This window comes from Vanessa cardui, chromosome 10, assembly GCF_905220365.1.
Source record: "Vanessa cardui chromosome 10, ilVanCard2.1, whole genome shotgun sequence".
NCBI classification, from domain to species: domain Eukaryota; kingdom Metazoa; phylum Arthropoda; class Insecta; order Lepidoptera; family Nymphalidae; genus Vanessa; species Vanessa cardui.
Genome location: NC_061132.1, coordinates 12,347,878 through 12,374,186, shown reverse-complemented (window position 1 = coordinate 12,374,186; position 26,309 = coordinate 12,347,878). Strand labels below are relative to the sequence as shown.

General features: G+C 31.9%; 1 protein-coding gene across 1 annotated transcript; it reads right to left on the bottom strand.

Annotated features, from left to right (window-relative positions):
• Positions 1 to 5,151: 5,151 nt before the first annotated feature.
• LOC124533137 (TBC1 domain family member whacked) lies at positions 5,152 to 26,271 on the bottom strand. Its single transcript, XM_047108300.1, has 7 exons — positions 25,745 to 26,271; positions 14,462 to 14,583; positions 14,172 to 14,364; positions 8,465 to 8,648; positions 7,564 to 7,758; positions 6,823 to 7,055; positions 5,152 to 5,742 (listed from the first exon to the last, which is right to left on the bottom strand). The coding sequence occupies exons 1-7, from the start codon at positions 25,876 to 25,878 to the stop codon at positions 5,733 to 5,735; spliced, it is 1,071 nt and encodes a 356-aa protein (XP_046964256.1). The 5' UTR covers positions 25,879 to 26,271; the 3' UTR covers positions 5,152 to 5,732.
• Between the last annotated feature and the right edge of the window lie 38 nt (positions 26,272 to 26,309).

The window sequence follows — 26,309 nt, the reverse complement described above, 5'->3', positions numbered from 1 at the left end:
CCAATATTAATGATCATGACCAATGATGTCACGTCGATTAAATATTAAAGTTCATTGTTATTTACTCCCGTGATGGGAAGAATCTATATCATACTATCTAATAATACATACAAGGTAAAGAATGATAGTCACTTAGAACTTGAATCATTTATTTATTTACATCACGAATATTGCGTTATAATTAAACCAGCATAGTACAAAAATACGGTCAAGAATAACTTCGTCAACCAGATTTAAATTACATAAAAAAACAGTCTGAAAATACGGAATGTGGGTAGAATCTGGAATATAGTGCACTTGTTTTTGGTCATTCATACATACTACCGTAAAACACTAAGAACAAAAATTACATCGATACACAGACCCTACAAGCTAGATCAGCAAACAACTATTAAGACTTTTTTTTTTAATATTAACAAAAAGTTTCATGGCATTATTAAAATCGGATAGTCTGTTGCAAAGTGTTATACGGCATATTATAAACAGGCGGGAAAAACAGATTATAGAAAAATCTTCGACTGTATAAAATCTTTCAAACAACTTATTTTTTACATCAGTGACACATAGTGGGTTCTATAGATTCATATTGGAAAATAACAATCTTCTTGGGGATATATGGCGCAAATTGTTTCATTAAAACATCATAAAGCCATTTATCACCAATACGTAATAAACACTACAGCAAGTACACAACATTAAATAAAAATCCCTTCAGAACAAAACACACAACACTCAAAATACAATAAAATCTCTTATTATTTTATTCTAAATGAAACCTCAATGTGTTTTGTAACAATAAAATTATTAAGATACTATTTAAAAAAAGTATCGTATTTTATTCGTTGTCAATTTTATGATCCAGTTTTCGCGCCAAAACATTTCAAATGTCAAAAAATTAAAGAAAACGACATTTAGTTTTTCGTGATACAGTTACAAAACACTTTAATGTTTCGTAAAATAAACAAAACATTAAATAATATAATAATGAGGAAAAACATTATGCACCAAGATAGAACGCTAATGCGTGAACTTAAAATTATATCATAGCCTAAATTCGAAATGTGCACAAAATTATTCGTTTAATAAAAAGGGCTGACTATTATTCACAAACCCACCTGAAATGATTAGCCTCAGATCTATAGAATATTTAAATTGGAAATGTGAGTTATAATAAAAAGGTATTGTAATTGTTTATATAAGACAATTTTTTTTTTTAAACAATATATTAAAATTGCAGGATATAGTTTTTTGTGAGCGTATTATGCCTTTACGCAGCTGTCATTATAAATACACACAAAAAGTACTAGTGTTTTTCAGGCGTTAGCAAATATTCAGGACATATAAACTTCATTTCAAATATATACAAATGATAACTGATAAGCTACTGATACTTTTTACATTTTTTACTTTTTAACAAATTTTTCATCATGAATGAAAATCAAAATGAAGTAATGACACTTCATTTTGAAATCTATTTAATAATAATAATAATCAACCCATTGCATAATTATATTCAAGCTAGGCATCTAATAAAACTTCATAACACTTTAAAAATAAGTTACGCAGACATCAAACATTAAAGAAAAATAGTAAATGTTTATGCAACTTAAAATCCAAGTCGATAAACATTTATATATTGTTGTTGTTCAGATAAATAAAATATATAAAACTACTGATAATAATACTCTGTGGTTATTTTAGTCGCTAAAGTCTTAACAGACTCGACCTTACACATAGACTTATATAACAGTGTTAAATTAAATTGAATAAATATTTTATGATTTCCTTCGAAAGATAAATTTGAATAAATATTTTTTTTCTTCAAACTGGATTTAGTCTCCTTGTATTATGGCCAGCATCAATCATTGTACATTGCCACCTCACCCTTGTCAAATAATATTTCATTGCTATGAAAATAATCATAATGTGTTTAACTTTATTTGATTACTAGTTATAGGCAACAGAAGAGTTTTCACACTAAGTTGATGTAATAATGAATAATTCATATAAACTTCAAATTATATAATGCAGTGTTCTTTTTTACTATTTTATGTATTTGGTGTCAAGTGGCGACCGGTACAAAATTTAATGATTCGATATTTCTGGGCAAATAAGTTACAGAGTACCTTCTCAAATTCCTCAGCCATAAAAGTGTACATAATGTCTGCGTTCATATTTTCAATAATTATGTGGGAATGTTCTACTAATAGTATTTTCCTTCCACAATAAGAGATATTTAACAACTAAGTCATTACTTAGAATAGATTCTATTTATAAAATCCATACTAAATTTAACAATCCTTATTGTTAAATGTCTCTGAGTGTGGCAACAGAATTAATTAAATTTAATCTGTATTTAATTTGACATTTATAAACAGTTGATTATTTCAAAGCATTTATGATAAAAGAAATATATGCAGTGCTCACTCAAGATATTTCTTTCAATGTAGGAAAATAAATTATTTATCTACAACTAATATTTGCTTCACTTTCAAATTTAAAATCCATACTACTATTGTTTTTATATCTTTACTCACGTTGTTAAAACCTTACCTATGAATGAAGATTTTAATTTAACTGATAGATTTAGAATTAAATAGTTAGCGAAAAACTATATAGTTTTGGTGTCAAGAATCCTACATAAATAAACTCCGAAAGAGTCAAAAATACTGAAAATATTACACATATTAACATTCCTATACTAATTGTACTTTCCACATACAAAAGGATCTATACATATTTTTTTGTATTCATTTATATATTACATTTTCCCGAGATATGTTATCACTAAACTTACTATCGCTTATCACAATGCATTATTGAAATTTAATTTTTTACATATATCAATAAATTATGAGGCTAGATTTCGAAAAGATTATAAAACAAAAAATAAAACCTAAGTCTAATTACCTTTGCTTCTTACACAAGCTATTAAAAAAAGAAACTATAAAAAATACTGTAAAATACTTCCCAATCACTTTATTTTAATCTGTTATTAAAGTGTTACCTGTATTTTTTATTTTTATTATGATATATATTGCACAGAACAATAAAAAAAAATATACATATAAAATTTTCTTTCAATGTAAGAAACAAAATAATAAAATAAATAAAATGATTAGGAATTACATTCGAGAAATTAAGTAGCATTAAAAACCAATATGCATGTTTTACATGACATGCATATTAATTACATTATTGATCATATTTATAAATACTCCAGTTTTAAATGTTAACAAACCCTTTTATTTGGTCAGGAGCATATGTATGATAGCAGTTAAATCCAGAGTAATGTATAAATATTACAGAAACACCACAAAGTATGTGCAACATTGTAGTTTATATTATGATTTAAGTCATTTCACAGATTGTGTTTCAATATGCTTTAATTCACTTTTGAACTAGTATCATTTACAATATAAGCCTATATAAATAATATAAAGATAATTAATATTCTAACAGTATTGCTATTAATACAAAACAAAAAATATATTACATCTCAATGTAAATATAATAACAAAAGGAATTACCGTTGATTAAAAAATAAATATCGCATAGATTATTATGCACATAAGAACAGTTTTATTTTTAAACTGTCTATCAATTTTATACAGTTTTTAATGTTCTGATTACTTTATTTCGTTTGTTAGCCAAACTTGATAAAACAATCTTTAATAATATAATCCCACCTTGCGAATAATAAAAAAGGGTGTAATTCTCTAATTGTATCTATTGTAATGTAAATATTTTATTCCTTATCTCTATAAGGAGACCTGACACCCAGAAACAATTTTTTTTAAGAGAGCTCTCCCTTAAGACCATTACTCCAAGACAGGACTAGCCCCAGTGCAGTGATACCCCACCCTCTTTGCATGCAATGCCTCTTGCATTAAATCAGGCCTGAATAATATTTATATGTATATATTTACTTAGTTTTAGTTCATGAATTGATTCCTGATGAAAAGTAATCTTTTGGGTACAATATTGCTGCAAGGTGGTCCCAACTATCTTTCATAGATATTGGATATTATTAAGTTTGATTGGAAGCAAACACTTTTTGGTAAAAAAAAAATATTTTTTTCATAATGTTATGATAATATTTTTTTCATCATAGCCCAATGATGTTCTAGTAAACAGATATGTAATTAACGCGTAAAAAGTGAAGACTAGAAAACGTCCTAATTGGGACGTTTGCCTTTAGTCATTTTCATAATAATTGTGCCAGTAATACATTATAATACATCATAATTACGTAGTAATACGTTTTGCATAATTAAAACATCTAGTTATCCGTTTTACTTATTGTTTTTTTTATCAAGCTATCTTTTTTACTTGTAACGAAATGTAAAATAAACGGTCCCCGGCGCGGCACACTTTTTTCTGTTGTTTAGTATGGGTATAACATATCTGATTATTAGAATGTCATTGTCATAGCCGGTGAGATTAAATGTGCATATGATAGTCACAAGTCTATTTAAACTTCAGAGCACCTGTTTATAGACTAGATGCAAACCTAAACATCAAAATGATAATGTCATTTAGAGGATATTTTATCAAGAGTTGCAAAGATATACCTATTTTGTATCAATCATTTGTTTTGCCTTCGACCGAATACTTATAATATGAAATTAAATTTCTATAATTGATTAATTTTTTTCTAACAGTCAAACAAGACAAAAAAAGTATTGTTATAAGATAAACATTCTAAGAATTAACCAAACGCAGGAGGTATTTCCAATTTTGACTATTTATGCCAAATGTTACAGCTAATTGCCTTGTGGCATTTGATGTTTAGTATTCACTAGCGACCCGCCCCGGATTCGAACATATGCAATGCCGATATTAAATATTCTACAAATGTGTTTTTTACATCACTTTAAAAACCTCTAAAATCATGAGTATTCCTCTATCATATTGTACATGTATTACACATACAAACCTTCCTCTTGAATCAATTTATCTAATCAAAAAAACCGCATCAAATTCCATTGCATAATTTTAAAGATCTAAGCATACATAGGAAGGCACTTAACACATAACGGAAGGCGACTTTGTTTTATACTATGTAATGATTCAATTATAATTAAAAATATATTGATTGCAACTCTGACAATACCTTTCATAAATAACATTACATTATGACATTGATATTATATTATAAGACATACATACATACATATATATTTAATTGTAAGATAAATTTTATTTTATAGTTCCCAATGCAACTGACTTATACCAGACTATCTGCTTATTAAGACTAAAAAATGATTACCCAATGGTAGTTTCTCTCCCACGCTATATATTTCCGCTAGCTGACAATCTATTACAGCTTATATTTGTAAAATACACGGTAATATAAACTCTCAGGAATTGTAATAAGAGTCAAATTGCTTCAAAATACAAGGATACACAAAAAAACATTTTTACAACTCGATTGCAATTAATTTAAACATTTCATTTCTAATAAATCATAATATTGCAATCATACAAATCACATGACTTACCAATATATTGTGCATCGTTTCATTGGCAGTTTTCACTTCACTTCACTTCACTTCATTATAAAACAAGTCGTTTTCGTAGTTCGTTATACACGCAATGTATTATCGTCAATATCACACACGTTTTAAGGTTTATTTTAACTTGGCAGTTTATATGACACTCGTTTACAGAGTGTGGAAGATGTCCCGCGCGTTATTCTTTGAATAACGCTTAAAGGAACACTCGCTGAATCAGCTACCACTGGAAACATTCAATATTTAATTAAGATTTTATGATAGAATCCAATCTCTTTTAATATATAGTACGACACAACTTAGATGTCGCATCGGCAAAATTCGTAAAACCGATCACATCCGAATTGAGTACGCTATCCCAAATTATCAATATTTATTTCTCATGCGAATATGATCTTTGCACATACGTAATAACTTGTCATATCATATGACCTAATGTATTCGTCAATTTGACGCGTCGATTTAGATGCACTTGCTTTCTCTGACGCGTCAATCTATAGCGACGAATAGCGTCGAATGGCGCGATAGGGAGCTATTTCTATTGGTTGTGTAAATCGGCAGTAATCGTTTTTAATTTCATTCCATTGCATTTTCCGATGCTACATCTAATTTGTGTCCTACTATAGATATATCTTAATAAATTCAAAATGTCATTTAAAAATATAGGTATGTTATATATAAAAAACTGTTAACCGAGAAGTTATGTTGAAGGCAATATCATAGTATGAGCACGTTATGAGGAGGAATGAGGAACATATTGTGAGGAAGGCCTTGAGAATGGACGTGGATGGATATAGAGGTAGAGGACGACCAAGGAAACGATGGATGGATTGTGTGAAAGACGATATGGTTAGAAAGAATGTTACTTGTGAGATGACGTCTGACAGAGAAGTATGGAAGGAGAAGACATGCTGCGCCGACCACAAGTGGAATTGAGAAAAGGGCAGGAAAATGATCACTTAGGTAATTTGTCCACACCCCACACATAAATAAAAAAATTCCAAAAGCAATTTTTTGGTGTTCTTTAATTATTTTATTAATTGCTGATATTAAAGTAACGCGGTTGTGTGCACACAATTACCAATTGTGGCACCAACTATCAGTTCCACTGACAAAATCGCAATATTACGTTCAATATATTAGCTAACGGCATGCAAAGCCATTATTTAATAATTCGATACACCTCCGCTATTTTAAGTGGATGTATTCCAACAACATTAACTTAAATATCACCAACATCTGTCAATGTGTTGCCAACACAGAATTACATTTGTACAAGTATATATTCTACTTGGTTTCCTAGTACCTTCTATTGGCCATGGCGCGTCGTTTGGCGGTCTGCCGCTGGTGCTCAAACTCGAAGTCTTCCTCGGTGAGGTTGAGGCGCTGCATGTGGTACATGAGGTAGTCCTCCCCGAGGATTCCCTCGGGCGGGTGGCGGAGCACCTCCAGCGTCTCGCAGAGCCCGGCCGCCCGCTTGCGAACCTTGGCCGGGCCGAGCGCCCCCGCCAGGATCACCAGAGCCGCTTTGAATAACACCTGGAATATTATAAATTTACTTACCAACGACTTTTTTATTTACTTATTTACAAGATACGTAAGAGTTATGTTTTTTTTAACGTCAATAAATTCTTCTTGCGCTCCGGTGGAAAGATTGATGACCTCCGTGGTCGAGTAGTGTATACACCAATTTTCATGGCTACGCCACTCCGAGGTATCGGGTTCGATTCCCGGCCGAGTCAATGTTGAAAAACTCATTAGTTTTCTATGTTGTCTCGGGTCTGGGTGTTTGTGATACGTACGTTATTATAACACAAGCGATTCACTTTGGAATCAGAGTAATACGTGTGATGTCGTCCAATAATTAAATTATTTATATTTAAACGTATTCGTCCCGCTTCTGTACTCTTTCAGGTCGAATCGCCGTTCCAAATCCAAGAAATAACGCTACGTACACTTTGTACGTAACATTGCCTCTGCTGATTGGCTGGTAATGGCTACTGCCACTGCTGATTGGCTGATTATGCTGGTTATGGCTACTGGTTACCTTGACGCCCTCGCAGAGGAAGCAGTCCCAGACGCGCAGCAGGCTGTCCCAGGGCAGCGTGCGGGTGAGCGCGCACAGGAACCACTCGGTCGCGTACAGCACGGGCTCCACGCGGTGCTTGCCGAGGTGGCGGTGCACGGCGGGCGCGGTGCGGCGCAGCAGCGCGTGCAGGATGTCGCCGTCGCGCTGCAGCACCTGTCACGTCACCACAAATACACATCGCATTAAGACTTTGTGACGTCACCACCATTACACATCGCATTAAGACCTTAAACATTCGAAACCAGACTTCTGGAATCAAAGTCAAAATCTTTATTCAATACTAGCTGTGAACGCGACCGCATTAAGACTTCGAAACCAGACTTCTGGAATCAAAGTCAAAACCTTTATTCAATACTAACTGTGCCCTTGTACATTTGAATTGAACAAAAAGAAATGTTATTGTAGCCAAGTTACTCCTTATCATATCAGTTAGCTGCCAGTGAAAGTGCCGTCAAAATCGGTCCAGCCGTTCCAGAGATTAGCCGGAACAAACAGACAGACAGACATAAATTGTAAAAAATGTTATTTTGGTATATGTACCTTGTATATATACATATGCATTGAGTAAAATAGGACTATCTTAATATTACAAACAGACACTCCAATTTTATTATATGTATAGATAGAAGTGTTTATTTTATTATATGTATTGATAGTCAAAAATCTACCACCGGTACAGAATTTAGCATCTCGGACCTGAGAATCAGCGAAAGATTCAGCGGGATTTTTTTTTTCTTCATTTCATGTCATGAACATTTATGTATATTATTTGAAAATAGAACTTCATTTCATGTCATGAACAATAATAAACATATTTATATAATTTGAAAATAGAATTAAATGAATGTTAAGAAATAACCTCCAATCCGGGATTGTAGTATCCGCTGAGGTATTTGTCGCTGATGCTGACGAGGCACCAGAAGGCCTGCACAGCCGGCATGTGCATCAGCAGGAACGCAGCGACCGGCGCTTGCGCTTGGAAGTAACCCACCTTCGGATTCAGCACTGAGTATGCTTTTAAAACGCAGAATAATTCTTGTTGCCTGAAAATAATATGACGTTTATTTAAAAAACAAAAAGATTCAAATAAATTTCAATTTCATCTAATCTTATTTAGGATCTGTTGACAGGGATGTAATGATCGAATGTTTAGTAGATTACGATTCGACGATCGTCGATTTTCTAGCGAATCTATTGTATAAAATATCGATTACATCATAATAATATTTATGAACAATATTATATATTATTGCCATGTTTACCGTATTCGAATAAATAATATTTTGATTTTGATTGCGGAAAGAAACAGATAGACAATACTATTCATTTGTTTACACAAATATTTTGAAAAATATTAAAATGCTTGTGTATGATAATTTTACACCACTAAGAAATTATTGTAACTGATGGAAAATTAGGTAAAGGATTAATCACTAAAACAATTAATGTAATAAATTAATGTTTTTCTGCAGATAATTTTTTACTCCGAGGATAATTTATTAAATGGATGGGTCTGGTGCCATGTATCATATGTAATACAAGTTATCACCAGCGAATTTGCTCGCGTTTTAAGGTTTTGAAAAATAGTCTGTCTTTTCTTGGAATTTAAGGCTACTTCATACCAAACAAGAGTCGAGGTGGCCCAGTCGTTAGAACGCGTGTATCTTAACCGATGATTACGAGTTCAAACCCAGGTGAGCACCGCTGATTCATGTGCTTAATTTGTCTTTATAATTCATCTCGTGCTCAGCGGTGAAGGAAAACATCGTGAGGAAACCTGCATGTGACAAATTTCATAGAAATTTTCCCACATGTGTATTCCACCAACACGCATTGGAACAGCGCGGTGGAATATGTTCCAAACATTCTCCTCAAAGGGAGAGGAGGCCTTAGCCCAGCAATGGGAATTTACAGGCTGTTGTTGTTGTTGATGTCATACCAAATTTCATCAAATTCGATTCAGTTATTTATATTCCTACAATAACAGTAACAAAGCCAAATAAACAAAATTTGACAACAAACTGACACGATATCATTGTCCGAGAGCTTGCTTTATCTATGGATTTGGGAAAAAAGTTCGGCAAATCTGTTATCGGAATTTTGGACTGAAATCAAAATTAAAGTAGAAATAATAACTTAGATGTTAGTGTTGTATTACAAATAAAGATACCTATAAAAAGTAAAAAAGTAAAGTAACAGCCAGTAAATTTCCCACTGCTGAGAGAGAGGAGTTTGGAACATATTCCACCACGTTCGAATGCGGGTTGGTGGAATGCACATGTGGCAAAATTTCGATGGAATTAGACACATGCAGGTTTCACGGTGTTTTCCTTCACCGCCGAGTACGAGATGAATTATAAACACAAATCAAGCACATATATAGCGGTGTTTGCCTGGGTTTGAACCCGCAATCATCGGTTAAGATGCACGCGTTCTAACCACTGGGCCATCTCATCATAAACTCTTAGCTATAAGCAATTCGCATGGAATACAAAAATGTAAGGCTGTAATTTATAAAAAATATTGTAAACTCCAAAAAGCGAGCGGAGTCGAGTGCGAAAACTAGTAACAGTTACATTTGCATTGCAGTGTTACGGGTTACGAAACGAACAATGAACGCTACACTGACTCGATTAACGAAATCGTTTAAAAATTAATCTCACTCGAGAAAATGTCGTAAGCCGAATGTATAATAATAACTTGATGTGCTATTTTGATGCGTGTATCCTTTACATGTCATAGTTATTATATTCAATATCGCTTATCACCTTGTGTCATTTCAAGATCGTTTTCTGCGGTGAGTTTCAAGTATATACTTACGATAGCTTTACTAAATGCGTGTTTTTTTTTATTTACAGATTATCTATTACATAACGCCATTCAATGAAAGAAACGAGTTCTTCAGATTTAATCAGCTGATGCGACTTTTGTTTTGATTTACTATCGAGTGTTTAATTTTCTGTCTGTATGTTTTGATTTGTATTGTACGTGTACGAGAATAGAGTGATTATGATAGTAATTACGTGTAATTTCTTTTATTTGATGAATATACGTGTATTCGATGAGATCTACCATCAGTATCAATTCAATGATTATTAATTACGCGTTAAGGACTTTTCTCCACTAAGACACGAATTTTCAAAAACCTTGACAATTCTGTATTTTATTAATTTACAAACAAAACAATTCTAGCTTCTCAATTGACTTCGAAATTCAACTTGACAACCTACTTAATATTCTAAATAGAAAGATTTGTAAAATACATTCCTTTGTATTCTATGTTATGAGAAAATCATCATTTATGTCAGGTACCATCTGGGTAGGTACCACCCACTCATCAGTTATTCTACCGCCAAATAACAGTACTCAGTATTGTTGTGTTCCGGTTTGAAGGGTGAGTGAGCCAGTGTAACTACAGGCACAAGGGACATAACATCTTAGTTCCCAAGGTTGGTGACGATGTAAGGAATAGTTAATATTTCTTACAGCGTCATTGTCTATGGGTGATGGTGACCACTTACCATCAGGTGGCCCATATGCTCGTCCACCACCTTATACCATAAAAAAAAAACTTATCTACGCTAAATTGAACTTGAAGGTTTCATTTCAATTAAAACTTCACGCCACTAGATAGATTGGATTAAGCTACGACCATACTAGTCGATTTTTTGTTATATTAAGACGAATATGTTAACAACAATATTATGTATTAGTATATATTAAAAATAGTAAGGTTGAAACTAATAACACCTTGTTTCCGACTTCGCAAAGTTTACACATCCTTCCTGGGACACGGTTTTCCTTTCTACTTGCAGTGTTTATGCTTTTTTTTTTGTATATAGGTAGGTATTCGCTTTAAATTCAATTCAACAGTGTAAAATTACATTTATTGGTACCAGTGGCGTAAATAGGGCAGTGCCATCGGTGCCCAGGCACAGGGCGTAGACTCTCGGGGGCGCAAGAATAGACAGACTAGGTAGGACTATTGTCTTTTCGTTTTGCTCTTGTTAAGATTCCGTTGAGCCCCTAGTACTCGATTCCAATACAAACTTACTTACATGCTAGTATCTTTAAAAACATACATCGCGCTCATTTTTTCAGGCAGCACATGAGCGTATTTGTGTTTAGTGTTTATCGTTAATGGACAACGCATTGGCAATAATGAACCTGCGGTTAAGTTTTGGTGAGTGAGACAGTAAAATAGGCAAAGGGTCTTAAATAGAGCGCAGTTATAGAAGCTCGCACAGGGCGCAGAAAAGGCTATTTACGGCACTGATTTGTACTCGAATAAAGAATATTTTAATTTGTTTCGATTTGGAGATTTTAAACCTTTAACGGCTCAGTTCTAAATTTAAATTTAAGAAACGAATTCCAAAACATATACTAACAACGAACAACAAAAGCCTGCCAGTAGTCGAATAAAAGGAGATCGCAAGTGTAACCGCTCGACCGCATTCGATTAAAATTCCTGACGCGGCGTTAATTTCACGCTTCGTACTTGTTTAAAGTTTACGTCAGCGGTTCCTAAACTCTGAAATTAATCTCTTTCTAGCACGAAACCTTACGGCGAATGTTGGTAAATAAAATTCTCTGCATTTCTAAACGAACGTAAGAAACTTTGATTGTAGGTTTGAAACAGTGATCGTCGTGAAATTCGCAGAACCATACTGTGCTTCCGATGGAACCCACATTAAGAATCATTGCTTTATATTATTTTAGGAATGTACTAATCTGTATAATTACATTTTTTTCAAACTGACAAGCTTTTCAGTAGAGATTTTTTACAAACATAAAAACAAAAAAACATCTTTTTAACAAAATACAGTACGAATCAATTTGATTCTCTACAAAAGTGTATATACATATATTTTATCTACATCAATTTAATGATTTAAGCGAAACAGACGTAGTTACATTCACATTCAAAATTGTAGTATGTATGTATCATGTATTAAAAATAATAATCCCTAATTTTTTTTGTAAATAACTGTTACTTCTCATAGCATATATAACCTCGGTCTGGAATTATTCGGTTAATGGGGAAAACCTCGATGCATGTACTCACCCAGACTGACTAGGACTATCAGGGGAGCCCCCCTAATATTAACGTCTTATGCATAAAATTACATTATTCAGACTATTTTACATTTTCGATAAAATCAGGCAACGCTTGTTTTCATTTCTTCATTACCACGAAAAGCATAACAATCGCAAACAAATGTAAAAAACTGCTATTACTTATCTATATTTAAGTTATAAATTAAAAGTGATAGTCACTCTGTCTGTCTGTCTGTCTGCTCTTTCAAGACCAAAAAGCTGAACTGAAATTTAATGAAATTTGGTATGGAGCAAATTTGAACTCCACAAAAGTACATAGGCTATTTTTTTTAATTAAGCGAAGTGAAGCTGCGTGCACTACTTGTTATAAATAATTTTCATTAATAAAATGTATGTAATCTCTTTAAATTAACAACAACAGTAGTCAGTATCTCTCCGTACTATTCAACATTTCATTAAACCTTTTGAAATGACGAGCCTACTAGAAACTGTTGTTGTAAAATGGGAACGCATAAATTTTAATTGGACGAACAGAGTTCATTATTAAATAAGAAAAGAATTGCGATTTGTATGAATCATTCATTACGTGTCGGACATCGGGCCATACGGTACGAAAAAGAATATTGAAAGTCATGAGTCATACAACAACTTTAACTAACACTTACCACTGACCTTTATAAACCATACAACAACAGACCCATGCTCTATTCCAATCATAAGAGAAAAGAAGAAATTTGACAGCAAATTGACGCGATGTCATTGGTCGAGAGCTTGTTCTCTATGTCTATGATATTCTCTATGGATGTTTCAGAGCACGAGATGAATTATCAAAACAAATTAAAACATAAAAATGTTTTGGTGCTCACAACGGTTATGACGTATGTGTTCTAACCACTGAGCCATCTTGGTCCAAAATGTGAGCACATATATGCAATAAGCAACGACCGTGATGCAGAACTACACAGAAGAGAACTGTTATTATTTAGTTATCTTAACGTATTTTGTGTATGTGGAAGCTTTTGACTGTTTTTTTTTTAAATATAGCCTCCATTTGATTTTTATATGTGAGAGGGGAGTCCCCCCCCTTTCCCTAAGTTAAAACTTTTTGCAACTAAATTTCACATACCCGATGTACTTATAACTATTAATTACTCATTAATTTAGTAATAAAATTTACTCAAACCCGTTTATATATTATACATATCGATTAAATTAATAAATTGTCTAAACTCTTCAAATTTAATACGATAATTCAATTAAAAAATACATAAAGTCTATTGAATATTTTTCCCATTTAACTTATAAAAATAAAGACGCAAGGTTCGTTAAGTTTTGCATCAAAGCATCAATCAATCTCTGAAGCTATCCATCGGATTTGATAGTTTAATTGTCGACGAAGGTTGTAAGCTACTTTACATCACGCTATGGCCTATGGGGGCGGAGCACGAATGTTTAATGCGGATGAAATCACGCAAAACATCTGCTAGTTTCATATATTAGTAACTCACCCAAGTCCTTCTTCTCTTATAAACATTTCGTGGTATGGAAACTGCCTATGGAGATCCTTTCTGATATCTTCCATGCATTTCGGATCACCTGGTGCTTGTAAAAGTTCCTCGTATTCTTCAGGATGTTTCTCTAGTAACAGCTGTCCCCCGCAAAGATAAAGCCAGGCTTTCGGTCTTACTGAGGCAGGAATGCCTAAAATTAAATGATAAATTGTAATATTTGTTTCAAACAAAAGACCTTCTTAACGATACTTATAGTTGTTTTTTTTTTAAATGATCATAAAACTAACCTTTTCGGCATCTCTCGCGTACTTTTTTATAATTTTTGCTCATAAACGCTTCCCAGTTATTCAACATGCGCAGCCATTTTTGTTCTCGCTTAAGTATAGTGCTCGGGGATACAGTCCTTTTTCTGTAAAAAAGGAGAGAAAAATTGATCACATAAACATTATTTTTAAAACAGAGTTTCAATCTTTTATTTTCGTTAATGGCAAACTCTCGCCATAGGTCACAATACACCTTTTTTTGTAACCAATAATTTGATAAAACTAGCGCACCATATTTTGTGGATGATACAATACAAAATACCTTTACGCAAGAAACAACAACAATTATAGTCCTAGACGAACGTACGCATAAACTATGAATAAAAATAAGCATATCTGTATTTATTACATAAGAAGCTAGTTATAGATCCAAAGTTTTAAAATAAATGAAAAGTTTTTAGTTTATCTATTATTGTGAAAGTGGAGCACCAAAGCTAAGAATTAGCGCCAAAGCAAATAACCTTCAAATCAACAGTCCCATGTCGGGCGCCAATATTAATAATCCTCTGGGTTAGAGCCAAGGCAAATTATACCGATGAATTATACCGATGAAATATTACTTAATACCTTTTAGAAAATATAATGGCACTATAATACGAAAGTAATGGTAGCTTCTTAATAAATATAATAAAAAGAGAATATTGTAACTATGAATTTACATCACATACATCGTTTTCTTTCTTTTTATCTGCTGGGTTACGTATCTTTAAGTGTATATTTGAACCTTTTATCTTACGTCACAATAGCATTGATTTCATAAAATCTTACATCACTCAAGAAGTAATAGACATTATTGTTTAATAAGATTTTTTTGTCTTTTGTCAACAATTGTTCCCACCGTAAATTAAGTTCTATTATATAATACCTAACTCGTTAGAACCTTTCTGTTACACACTTTATCTTGACAACGCAAGACTATATACGATCACATTGTAAGACATAATAAAAAAAAATGATCACAGAGGACAAAAATGATCGCATCTTAACCTTTCTGATGATTTTTATTTACAAACGTAAACATTTTAATTTGTGTGGAAGATATAGTTCTCTTCGGAGTAATATCGTATATATCATATACCACACTTTTTTAATCGGTAGATGGGCCAGATGATAGCAAGTGGGTCATTAGCCCGTAGGCATTAGCGATGTGAGAAAGAACAAAGTAGATCTTTTATCAGTATATTTTTGAAGCACCGTTGCACAAATAAGAGAGTAAGTTTAACGTGTCTGAGTATGATATCGAAGCTTTCAAACGTCTGAACCGTTGTTGATTTAAATTTTCTTTCTTTTGGAAGGTTACTTGATCGAAAATTTCGAATGGAAAATTTTTGTTCAGCTGTTTGGAGAACAGGAATTGTTTCAAATTTTATTTCTCATTTATTTCTGTTTATTTTAATAAAAAATAAAGTACATATTGTAAGATGCAAAATCAAAATATACTTTATTCAAATAAGCTTTTACAAGCACTTTAGAATCGTCACTTAATACTTATATCAAGTGAAGTTACCACCGATTCGGAAAGTAGATTCTATCGAGAAGAACCGACAAGAAAGTTAGATATTACTCTTTTTCAACATTTAAAAATACAGTTATATTAATTAAATACAATTATATATCCTGCCTGGATCAATTATATTTATCAAGAGATACCCAAATCAGACCATAAATAATAAAAAAATCGTCATAAACAACGGCAGTAAATTTAATCAATACATTGTATAAACAAAGTCGTTTTCTCTGTACCTATGTCCTTTTTTTATGCTTAAATCTTTAAAACCAACGGATTTTAATGCGGTTTTTTAATAGATAGAGTGATACGAGAGAAAGGTTTTTGTATATAAAACATGGACAATTTAGTAAAGAAACACTGATAATTTTAGAAGTTTCTAATGTTATGTCGTAAATAAACAAATTCTGTAGTATATTTAGTATCAATATTGTACCCATGCAAAGTCGCTAGTAAATAGTATTACAATTTCATGATGACATTTTCATTCTTATTCAAAACTAATAAACACATTTGCCCTACATTTAGGACTTAACATACATACGATTATCTTTAACAGTAAAGAACAGATAACGGTATGGTTTGATTTATATATATAATTAGGTTACTGAGTCACCTTATACATTGCACCCTAATAACCGTTACCAAAAACATGCAATATGCATGATATTTTCGTGTAAACGTACACAGGTATAGTCTATTCCAACCGAAGACGGAATAAAGTTAAATAAACCTTAGATTTACGTATTTCATGCGATTTGCTGTACATTCAACTATTGTTGCATATGTACATATATTAACATATATATATATGTACTTTCTTGGAGTTCATGTTTGCTTCATACTTTAATCAAATTCAGTCCAGCGGTTTGGTCGTCATAGAGCTACATTATACCCTCTTTAATTTTAATTCCAGATGGTCCGATATCGAAGTTTTTGAACTTAAAAAAAGAACGAAAACGATTTCTGACGACATTCTTTTTTAAAAAAAAAACAAAAGAGAAACCATAGATTATTAAAGTTCTCGACCAATCATATCGCGTCAATTTGATGACTTTTACAATTGTTATTCTGTGTTTGGAATAGATTATAGAAACATGTATTAGGGGGGGGGGGGCGTCCTTGGAGATCAAATTTGCTGCACATCAAATTTTATGAAATTCGGTTCAACGGTTTAGCCGTGAAAAAGCGACAGAAAGACAGACAGAGACAAAAAAAATAACTTCTTATTGGATAGACACGAGTTCGAAACCAAGACATCAGGATCTGCGGTCTTAGCGAGCGGCGTATTTTAAAAGCCTCGTATATAAAACGAAATGTGTGTCAAGTTTGTTGTGTTACAAACATTACAGTGTCACATCACGTCACGTCAGGTCCGAGAGAGCGAACATAAACTCAACATTTATGGCTTGTACTTAGATAGTTGACACTAAATGCCTATATAGAGTAAATGTGGCATTCGATACATATAACGATAACGACATTGGTTCCATAAAATCATTTACAATTACTGACCTTTTTAATCGTCGGATTCCGGAAAAATCTTGCCATTCTACACAGTGCTAAAAGGACCAATATAAAAAATCCATAATTTGGTAATCAGAATAGAAACAATGAAAATGTATTGTTAAATTAATATATATCTCGTAATACTTATGGCATAAGGAACTTTTTTCATTGGAGTTGGATGTACTTTACTAGCGACTCATCCCGGCTTCGTATGTATTTTTTAATGTTTTTACCTTTTATTTTTATTATATCTCAAACGGATTAGACGGTGTTTTCGATGTAAAATCCCTAGTGGCTTGATTTTTCCGACATGTTTAACAATTGCCTTTATATTTCAGTCATTTACACAAAACTTTAATAAATTATGACCTAAGCCTTCCTAATGAATCCCTTGTCTATTGGTGAAAACCGCATGAAAATCCCTTCCGTAGTTTTGGAGTTTATAGCGAACATACAGACAGACAGACGCAGCCCGGAGGGTATGTATATATAATATGTAGTGATAGTGATAAACGATTTGGTTAAAATTATTATAAGTAAATGTTAAAAATTTCTAAATTGTTTTAATAAAAACGAAAAAGTCCAAATTGAAAGTTGAATAATGCATGTTTTGGTCAGATTTATGCGAGAAAGTTTAATAAGAATTAAAAAGTAAAGCGATATTAGCCAATTAAAATTTAAAGCATTATTAAAAAATACACTTAACTAAAATTTCAAAGACAAACTGCAGTAAATAGAAGACTTTGTTTTATACGAAGTAACGATTCCTTATATCGCGGAACTAACCGTAGGAAATAATAAAGTAGTTACACTGGCTCACTCACCTATCAATTTCATAATATATGAGCTTGTAACTATCACCAAATAAGATATACCATGACCGAGGTAAAACATGTTTACCAAAATCTAATATTACAAAAAAAAATCTTGGATTTCTCAATGAATTTTTCCGATGGAATACCCTATCGGGTATTCAGCTAGTACATAAATAAAATCATTTATAACATCCATGGAAGTCGAGATATCCGCTGAAGTATAAACTGGCAAAATTTGGGAAACAGGCTAACTCAAAAAAAAAATTAAAATTTGTTTTGTTAGCCTATTTTACTTAGCATATTTAGTTTCTAGCTATTGAATTATATTAAATCATATATAAATACTCCTTGGTTTGACGTTTTTAGAAAAAAGATATCTTTGAATTTAAAATTGGATTGAATGTCTTGAAATTCCTGTTGAAAGAAGTAAAAAATATAAACATTGTAAACTGGTCTTGTTGATAATTATTTATGCTTCCGTGTACTTGAAATTGTGTTTTCATTTACTAAAAACTGATATTAGTGTAGTGTACACAGATCTGTAATAATATTATAATTATTATTGGACTTATATTGTATATGGGTATATATATTATCTGTGTATTTATGTATCTGTCCCCTCGAGTGACACACATCGCGGAAAGCGCGGCAATATAAAATATATGATTTGGGCGCGGGTGAAGACGGTGTCTGTGCACGGCGAGTGGATATTTAAATATTATATATATTTATATGTAACTTGTAAATCGATCTTTCAATCATGTGGACTACAATTAGTGTAGAGATTACTAGGGTTGATATTTTTCAACTTATACTATAAGTAGTAAAACTAATAAGAGTACATAAATTTGTATAATTTCGTTCAGAAATACAACAAACGGTATATGATGGCACTCGTTTCTGCTTAAATGTAATATGGATGATATATCGCTGTTATCGCGGTCTCGAGTTCTAATCGATAATAATTGACGCGCTTATGATTCATAATTCGAATATTTATACGCCGTACGTTATTCGAGGAATTTCGACCAGTCAGAATAAAAAAAAAACACTAACATTCTAAAAGTAACGACGCGCATTCGGGTATTTCCGATTCTTGGCTGTTTGTAGACTTGCGTTTAAAATACTCGATTTTTTTTTAAACATTGTTCGTTTCAAATTCGAAATTTGAATAGGACGTTAATAAATAATGTCGCCAAAATTCTTCGATTTGTAATCGAGTGTACGAGACAGTCAATCGTAGTAAAAACACAAAATAAAAACGTTTACGATTATTTATGTCTGCATTGAACATAATTTAGATAGCAAGGACACCCAAAAAAAATTTTTTTTTTTTATTGAAAACCGACTATTTGCTAAATGATATATTTTTTTTTAACCGAACACCGACTATAATTCAAGTGGTAATAAATATGTTTTTCCGGCCAAATTTTTACAGCAGACACATTCCCTTCAATCGTAATAATTAAGTTATTGTGCAGGATGTACATATGTGTACCAACACAGTTACAACCTACCTCGTCACTCTGTTATTCTAATGCTAAGTCTATTCTACTCGAATAAAGAAAGATCAGGGTTTAGGAAGCTTTATTCCCTTATTATATATTCCAAACTAGTCAATAGCACCGCTGTAAGAGCTGGTATCCACCACATAAGAATTCTAGGCAGAAAACCCGTATCCACTTTAGACCCGACCAACAGCTTTAAGAGTGACACGACAATTTTATAAGCGCTTCTTTTTACTCCAGGGTAACTAAGGATTGAAAGGACAAGACATCCTTGCATCGTCTAAATATTACTCAAAAACCACATCAATTAATAAACTTTCCACATCGTGATCAGACGCTGTACTATCACACCATAGTATGAAACAAAGACAGTCCGCATCTGTCTGTATGTTTTCGATATATTCCAAAACTACTGAACGAATTTTCATGAGATTTTCACTAACAGACAAAAGGGTTTATAAGGAAGGTTTAGGTATATAATTTAATAAGTTGAAATATAACGACAATTGTTAAACATGTCAGAAAAAAAGCAACAAAATTACCTAAATAAAAGGTAAAAATATATTTAAAAAACCTTCCAACTCACTAGAGCAAAGCCAGGACCGCTAGTATAGTCTCAAAACATCCAGACTCAATACTGCACCTAATTCTATATACATACATCTACAATTTCACTTTATCAAACTCTTGATGTTTTTATATTTTTTTGCAGCGCTCCACAAAACCGTTGAGATAATTAATCTTATCTTATATTGTATTTATATAGTACATAAATTAGCAATCTGAAAGCAAACTATCACGATAACGTGGAAAGTTCAGTCAATGGAATCAGAAATTTTTCGTGTGAACGATCCAATCTAACTAATTTATATGATACTCGCTGCACGCCCCGATTTCGATTACGACTAAAATTCGTTATATTTCACTGATGAAATTAAAAATTACAAAAACCATTTTTCAGCAGATGCTTCATTATCATAACCTAGTATAAAACAAAGTCGCTTACTGCTGTCTGTTCCTATGTATGCTTAGATCTCTAAAATTACGCAACGGATTTTGATGCGATTTTTTTTAGAAGATATAGTGATTCGAGAGGAAGGTTTTTGTATATAATACATGGACAATTAGTAAAGAAACACTGATAATTTTCGAAGCTTCTTATGTGAAGTCCTAAATATACAAATTCTGTATTATATTTAGTATAATTATTGCATCCGTGCGAAGCCGGGACGGGTCACAACCAAGATTTCATTAGTAGTTTCGGCTGTGAGTTATAAACTTAAGTCAGTACAAACACTTTAATATTTATCTAGTAAAAGACCAAAGACAATTTATTTTAAAAATGGAACTATATATTTAAACTGAACAATTCGAGAACATTTCGTTTTGCAATCTTGCAACATTCCACAAAATTCCTTAGCATTCGTTATAATTGCATTTTGACATGACATAATTTGATATGCTATCAACGATCAGTATGTAGTTTGTGTATCAAAGTTATATATTCATAACGAACAACGCTATTTATTATACTTTATTACTAGCTAATTATAATCACTACTTTTTAAATTTGACAATAATTATGACAAAATCCTATCCTATTCTTTCGAGTGGTAAGCACATTTGAAGCGTCATTTAATACGACTCTAGATTAGTTCCGAATATAGAATCCACTGAAAGAACTTGCAAAATCTCTGTACTCTATACTATTCTCAAATACAAAATCGTCTATACGAGTATATGCACAGTTAAATACATATATTATGTCCTGTATGTGTACAGGGTGACATTAGATTTGTTGTATTAATAATCAAAATCAAAATGTTCTTTATTCAAATATGCTAATAAAAGCATTTGATACAATATTGAGTTAAATGTAAAGCGTCGTAAACTGCCTTAAAGAAAACTCAGTAGTTACTCTTTTCTTTGTATAAACAATAAACTAGTGCATTGCCAACTACCGTGCACAGGTGGGAATCTCTCCCTTTTGATTTGGCGCTAAATTTAACTCGCAATACATTTGGTCTACATTGACATAAGAGTCTAGTGACATAAGGATTTTTTCTTATTCGATTTTTAAAAATGTTTTTTTTTTTTTTAAATTGGCTGTACCGATTTTTCTCTCTTAATACAATACATATGTTAGGTCCGTGTAAAATCCAAGCAACCATTAACTAAGACAATGTAACAAGGTTAATGAAATCATTAATTAATTTTATGTTCCGGTAAAAATGTTGAAAGTTTGAATGTTATGAATGGGAAGTTGTGAAATAGACGCGTTTTAGGGTTCCGCGTAATATTAATATATAACTTTGGACTGGCGTAAAATTAAGTCTTACCGAGTAAAGTTCTGTTACTTGTGTCAATTTTTATAAATTTTCATTAATCTGTAATACAATAGTTGCGTTAAGGGATTTATACGTCTTGATAAAAAAATGAATTACACTTTGCATTAAACAGCAGATAGAACTGGAAGGCTTGGGAGAAGAATTTTATGGAAAAATATTTTGCTTCAGAATGGCCATCAATATTTCATGATGAGAAAATAATGACGAAGCGAATTTTCCCATCCTGATTATAGAGACAAAATGACTTGAGAACCTCAAGGCTGTCTAATCTGTTAGGCTAATATAATGCCAATATCTAAAGGTATGAATAGTCTTTTCGATCTTCTACAAAGGTTTATAACCTACCTATCAATTAATACTCCGTGTTACTTATGACCCTTTGACTCGCGTTTTTCGGAGGTCGTTTGTCATGTGTTAGATAAAAAACAAAGCTATTCCTCCTTGGACTTCAAATTTCCGTCATAGCAAATTTCATCAAATTCGTTTCGAGGTTTAAAAGCGACAGACAGACCGAGTTACTTTCACATTTATAAGATTAGTATCATTTGCAATGTTTATTACAGTTGACAGAATCGCGTCGTAGCATCGTTCGTTGTGCCTAGAGGGTATATATTATTTCGCCAATGTCACGTACGATGGATGCATAAGCCAAAATTAAATAATACAGTTGACACACCTGAACAGCTGATCGGTTCTAAGGGATATTCGCTTAGTTCAGGCTACAGTCTAAAACAGCATAGCTTAATTTTATCCATAACACCTGCACCATCCCTCAGTTTCGAACGCGGAATAAAATATTAGTAGCGGAGTTACCAGTGGATAAATGATAAATCAAATGTCAACAAGTGCTTTGATATATAATAAGCTAAATAAAAATTAATAACAATGCTATATGTTTATCTAATTATTTATATATTATTGTATTGTGTTAGGTTGTGGGTTAACAGAGAGTCTACTACTGTTGTGCCCTTAAAATTAATTTAAGCCTGCAATCTCGACTGCACCGTTCAATCTCCATCGTGTTTTCTTCATCGCACGTAACATTGGCGAAATAATTTGTGCCCTCTTGGCACAAACAAAAGCCATTAAAAAAATAAACATTATATTCGATTGGTTCACAAACAAAATACATATATCAATTTAGCTTTCTAATCGAACATAATAAACAGGTGGTCGTTATGCAAATAATCATCCGTTTCAATTGTATGTACATATTTATAAATCCACCTGTGTACATATATCACTCATAATATATCCGACTATGAAGCAGCAATACAATTGTTATGTTTTTGAGTTTGAAGGTGAGTGAGCCAGTGTAACTACAAGTAACATTGGTGATATGAGAAATTATATATATGTCGTACCAATGTCTGTCGATGTGGCAACCATTTAGCATAAAGTGCCTATTTGACTACCAATAAGGCATAAGAAAATACATCTTATTTTGCTTTCGACATTTCTTTTTACTGCATGAGCTGAATAAAAACATTTAAGGAAGAGAAAACACTGTAATGCTTATATTGATACCTGTACCTAAGTTAGTACACATTCTATCTACTGGGTCATATATATTTCTTGTAATACATATGTTTACCATAAAATAAATATACAGAACCTTAAAGCATGTATTATAACATGTACATTGCCTATTGAATTAATGGGTGAATAAAACAATAATGGCATTTTCACTACATATATGTAATCACAACTACGTATACAATTGCATTTCAGAAAGTTGTTTATATAAGCAGGATGATGGGTGGATACTCGGTACACATTACATGTTTTATTAACACAGTTAATTCCCCTACAGGAACTCACACATGAATGGATTTGTGTATGATTTTAGTATCAGTGTTAATATTATTACTTGCTATTTATCAATTTTATCAGTACTCTTGATGACCTATAACAATGATATTATATATCTACTAAGATTTCAATAAAGTTAACATTTGTTTGTACTTATTTAGGGGTTATCATTACCTCATTGGTAAAATTAAAAAAAAGAGAGCTAAATTTTTTCTGAGTGCTATACAGTATAAAATATATTTATATAATTTCTTTAAAGTCGCTATTAATAGACATACATATTTGAGACTTTTAAATAACTCCTCTATCTGTTCTTGAATGTGTTTATAGATACTGCTGTTACTAAATGCTTTAGCATTTAATTGTAAATATCTATATATAAACATGATTGAAAAACTTTATATGTCATTAAGACATATTTAAGTATGAAATATATAATGTATAATTAGGTTACAGTAAATTGATCATTGTTGTTCATTTGATGTTGCAATAACTTTGTTTACAAATTGTAGTCATCAAAGAATAAATCAATATGAATTAGATTGAATCATTGATAACATTGTGAAGAGGGAAATAATTTGTAGGAGTGTACAGAACATTCATTCATAAGATAACATAACTTTCATGATTCTTTCAGTATTCTTGAAACACTTACATTTTTTGTTTATTAAGCATTGACTGTACATATATTCAACGAAATCTGACTGGCATACCAACAAAATTACAAAGTGTTACGATTAACTTTTATTAGTTAATCGTAATAGTTTAATAACTAATATTACTTTATCTCTATTTTACTTTTAAATTATGTATTTTTTATATATGACATATCATTTACTAAAAAAAAAAGAAAAATTAATCCTTTTTTACTGGTATTAATTAAAACTTAGCAAATAAAGTTTTTGATATAAATATAAGAACAATAATATTATATACAGGTTGTTTAATTATATACCTTCAAAATTGATTGAATAAGCCCACAGTAAATTAAAGTAGGTATGTCTGAGACTGAGTAAAATAACCTTCAAATTACACACACATAATTAGTGTACGAAAGGCTATAATTGTTCACTTCTTGCATTCTAATTGAGCTTGCAGTGGCCATATTTCTCACCATTAGATTTTTATTCAACACATTAACATTTTTTTGAATGTGTATGTGAATATAACAGTAATTGACTTGCGTGAAAGTTCTGTTGTTAAATTAATGCTAGATTTTTTATGAATTACTATTACATTTCAAATAATAACAAATATATATATTAGATTTTAAATGAATATGGTTATTTTTATTACTACTATTTTTTGTTGGAGCTTGATATTGCCACATTATCTATGAATGTCTTTTGAACAAGACACTGAATTAAAATAAAAAAACATGGTATATATCCCATTTTGAACACATTTAGTAATATTTTCTATGTTCATAATAAATCAAAGTTGTGTATAGTAAGTAATTAAAGAATATTATTTATAATACAAGTTTTGTTTTGAACAAGATAATTATGTATTTGCTAATTTAAATTTAAGCAACAAGTATAATGAGTGTTTGTTGATAAAAAACATATAAGAACTTGCAACATATCAGGTTTTGGTAACAACCTAATAAGCATAGCACTTTGTAATCTCGAAATATCTATCAACCAAACGCCAAACCAGGGCTGATGATCAAAGTAATACATTTATTATTACACCAACTATTTATTATATGTTGTTTTAATAAAATGATAAAATTTAATCAAACTTACGGTTCTGGACTATACTGAGCTCCACCAAAAAATCCATGTCTATCAGGCTGCGTAGTTACTGATGAACATATAGATGTATTATCCTGGTCAGTTCTCTCCCCTCCTGCGCTTTTAACACTTTTTTGGAGTGACATTTTGATTACAGCCGAGCTGAGTTATCACTTACACTATGCAATACACCATTGCAATAAACAACACACCAGATGGAATGAGTGGGCGTACGAAATAATTACAAAACAAGCAACTCTTCCGGATGTTGACGCCCGTCGAAACACATCAAAAGTCACAAAAAAGTTCGCGGACTAAATCCAATTTCGGTTGATTAAACCAAAAGTCGAAAAATATCAGTGTACATACTTAAACGTAATAAACACGGCAACAAAACGTGCTACGAACGAATACTATTTATCAATCGTAGGCAGCAGAACTAAAACATTGCGTGTGGTTCGGAGCACAGAGTGCTAAACTCAGATTTTTAGCGATTATTGAAACGAATATGCACAGCATACGTCACTTTGTATCAGAATACAGATAGATTATGATAAGTGATAACCATTCGTGATTC

Excerpts from the sequence above, each read along its gene's own strand:
- LOC124533137 (XM_047108300.1), bottom strand. The coding sequence starts at position 25,878 with ATGTCACTCCAAAAAAGTGTTAAAAGCGCAGGAGGGGAGAGAACTGAC. Across the intron at positions 8,649-14,171 it reads ATAAGAGAAGAAGGACTTGG|GCAACAAGAATTATTCTGCG; the intron begins GTGAGTTACTAA and ends TATTATTTTCAG. Across the intron at positions 7,759-8,464 it reads ACTACAATCCCGGATTGGAG|GTGCTGCAGCGCGACGGCGA; the intron begins GTTATTTCTTAA and ends GTGACGTGACAG.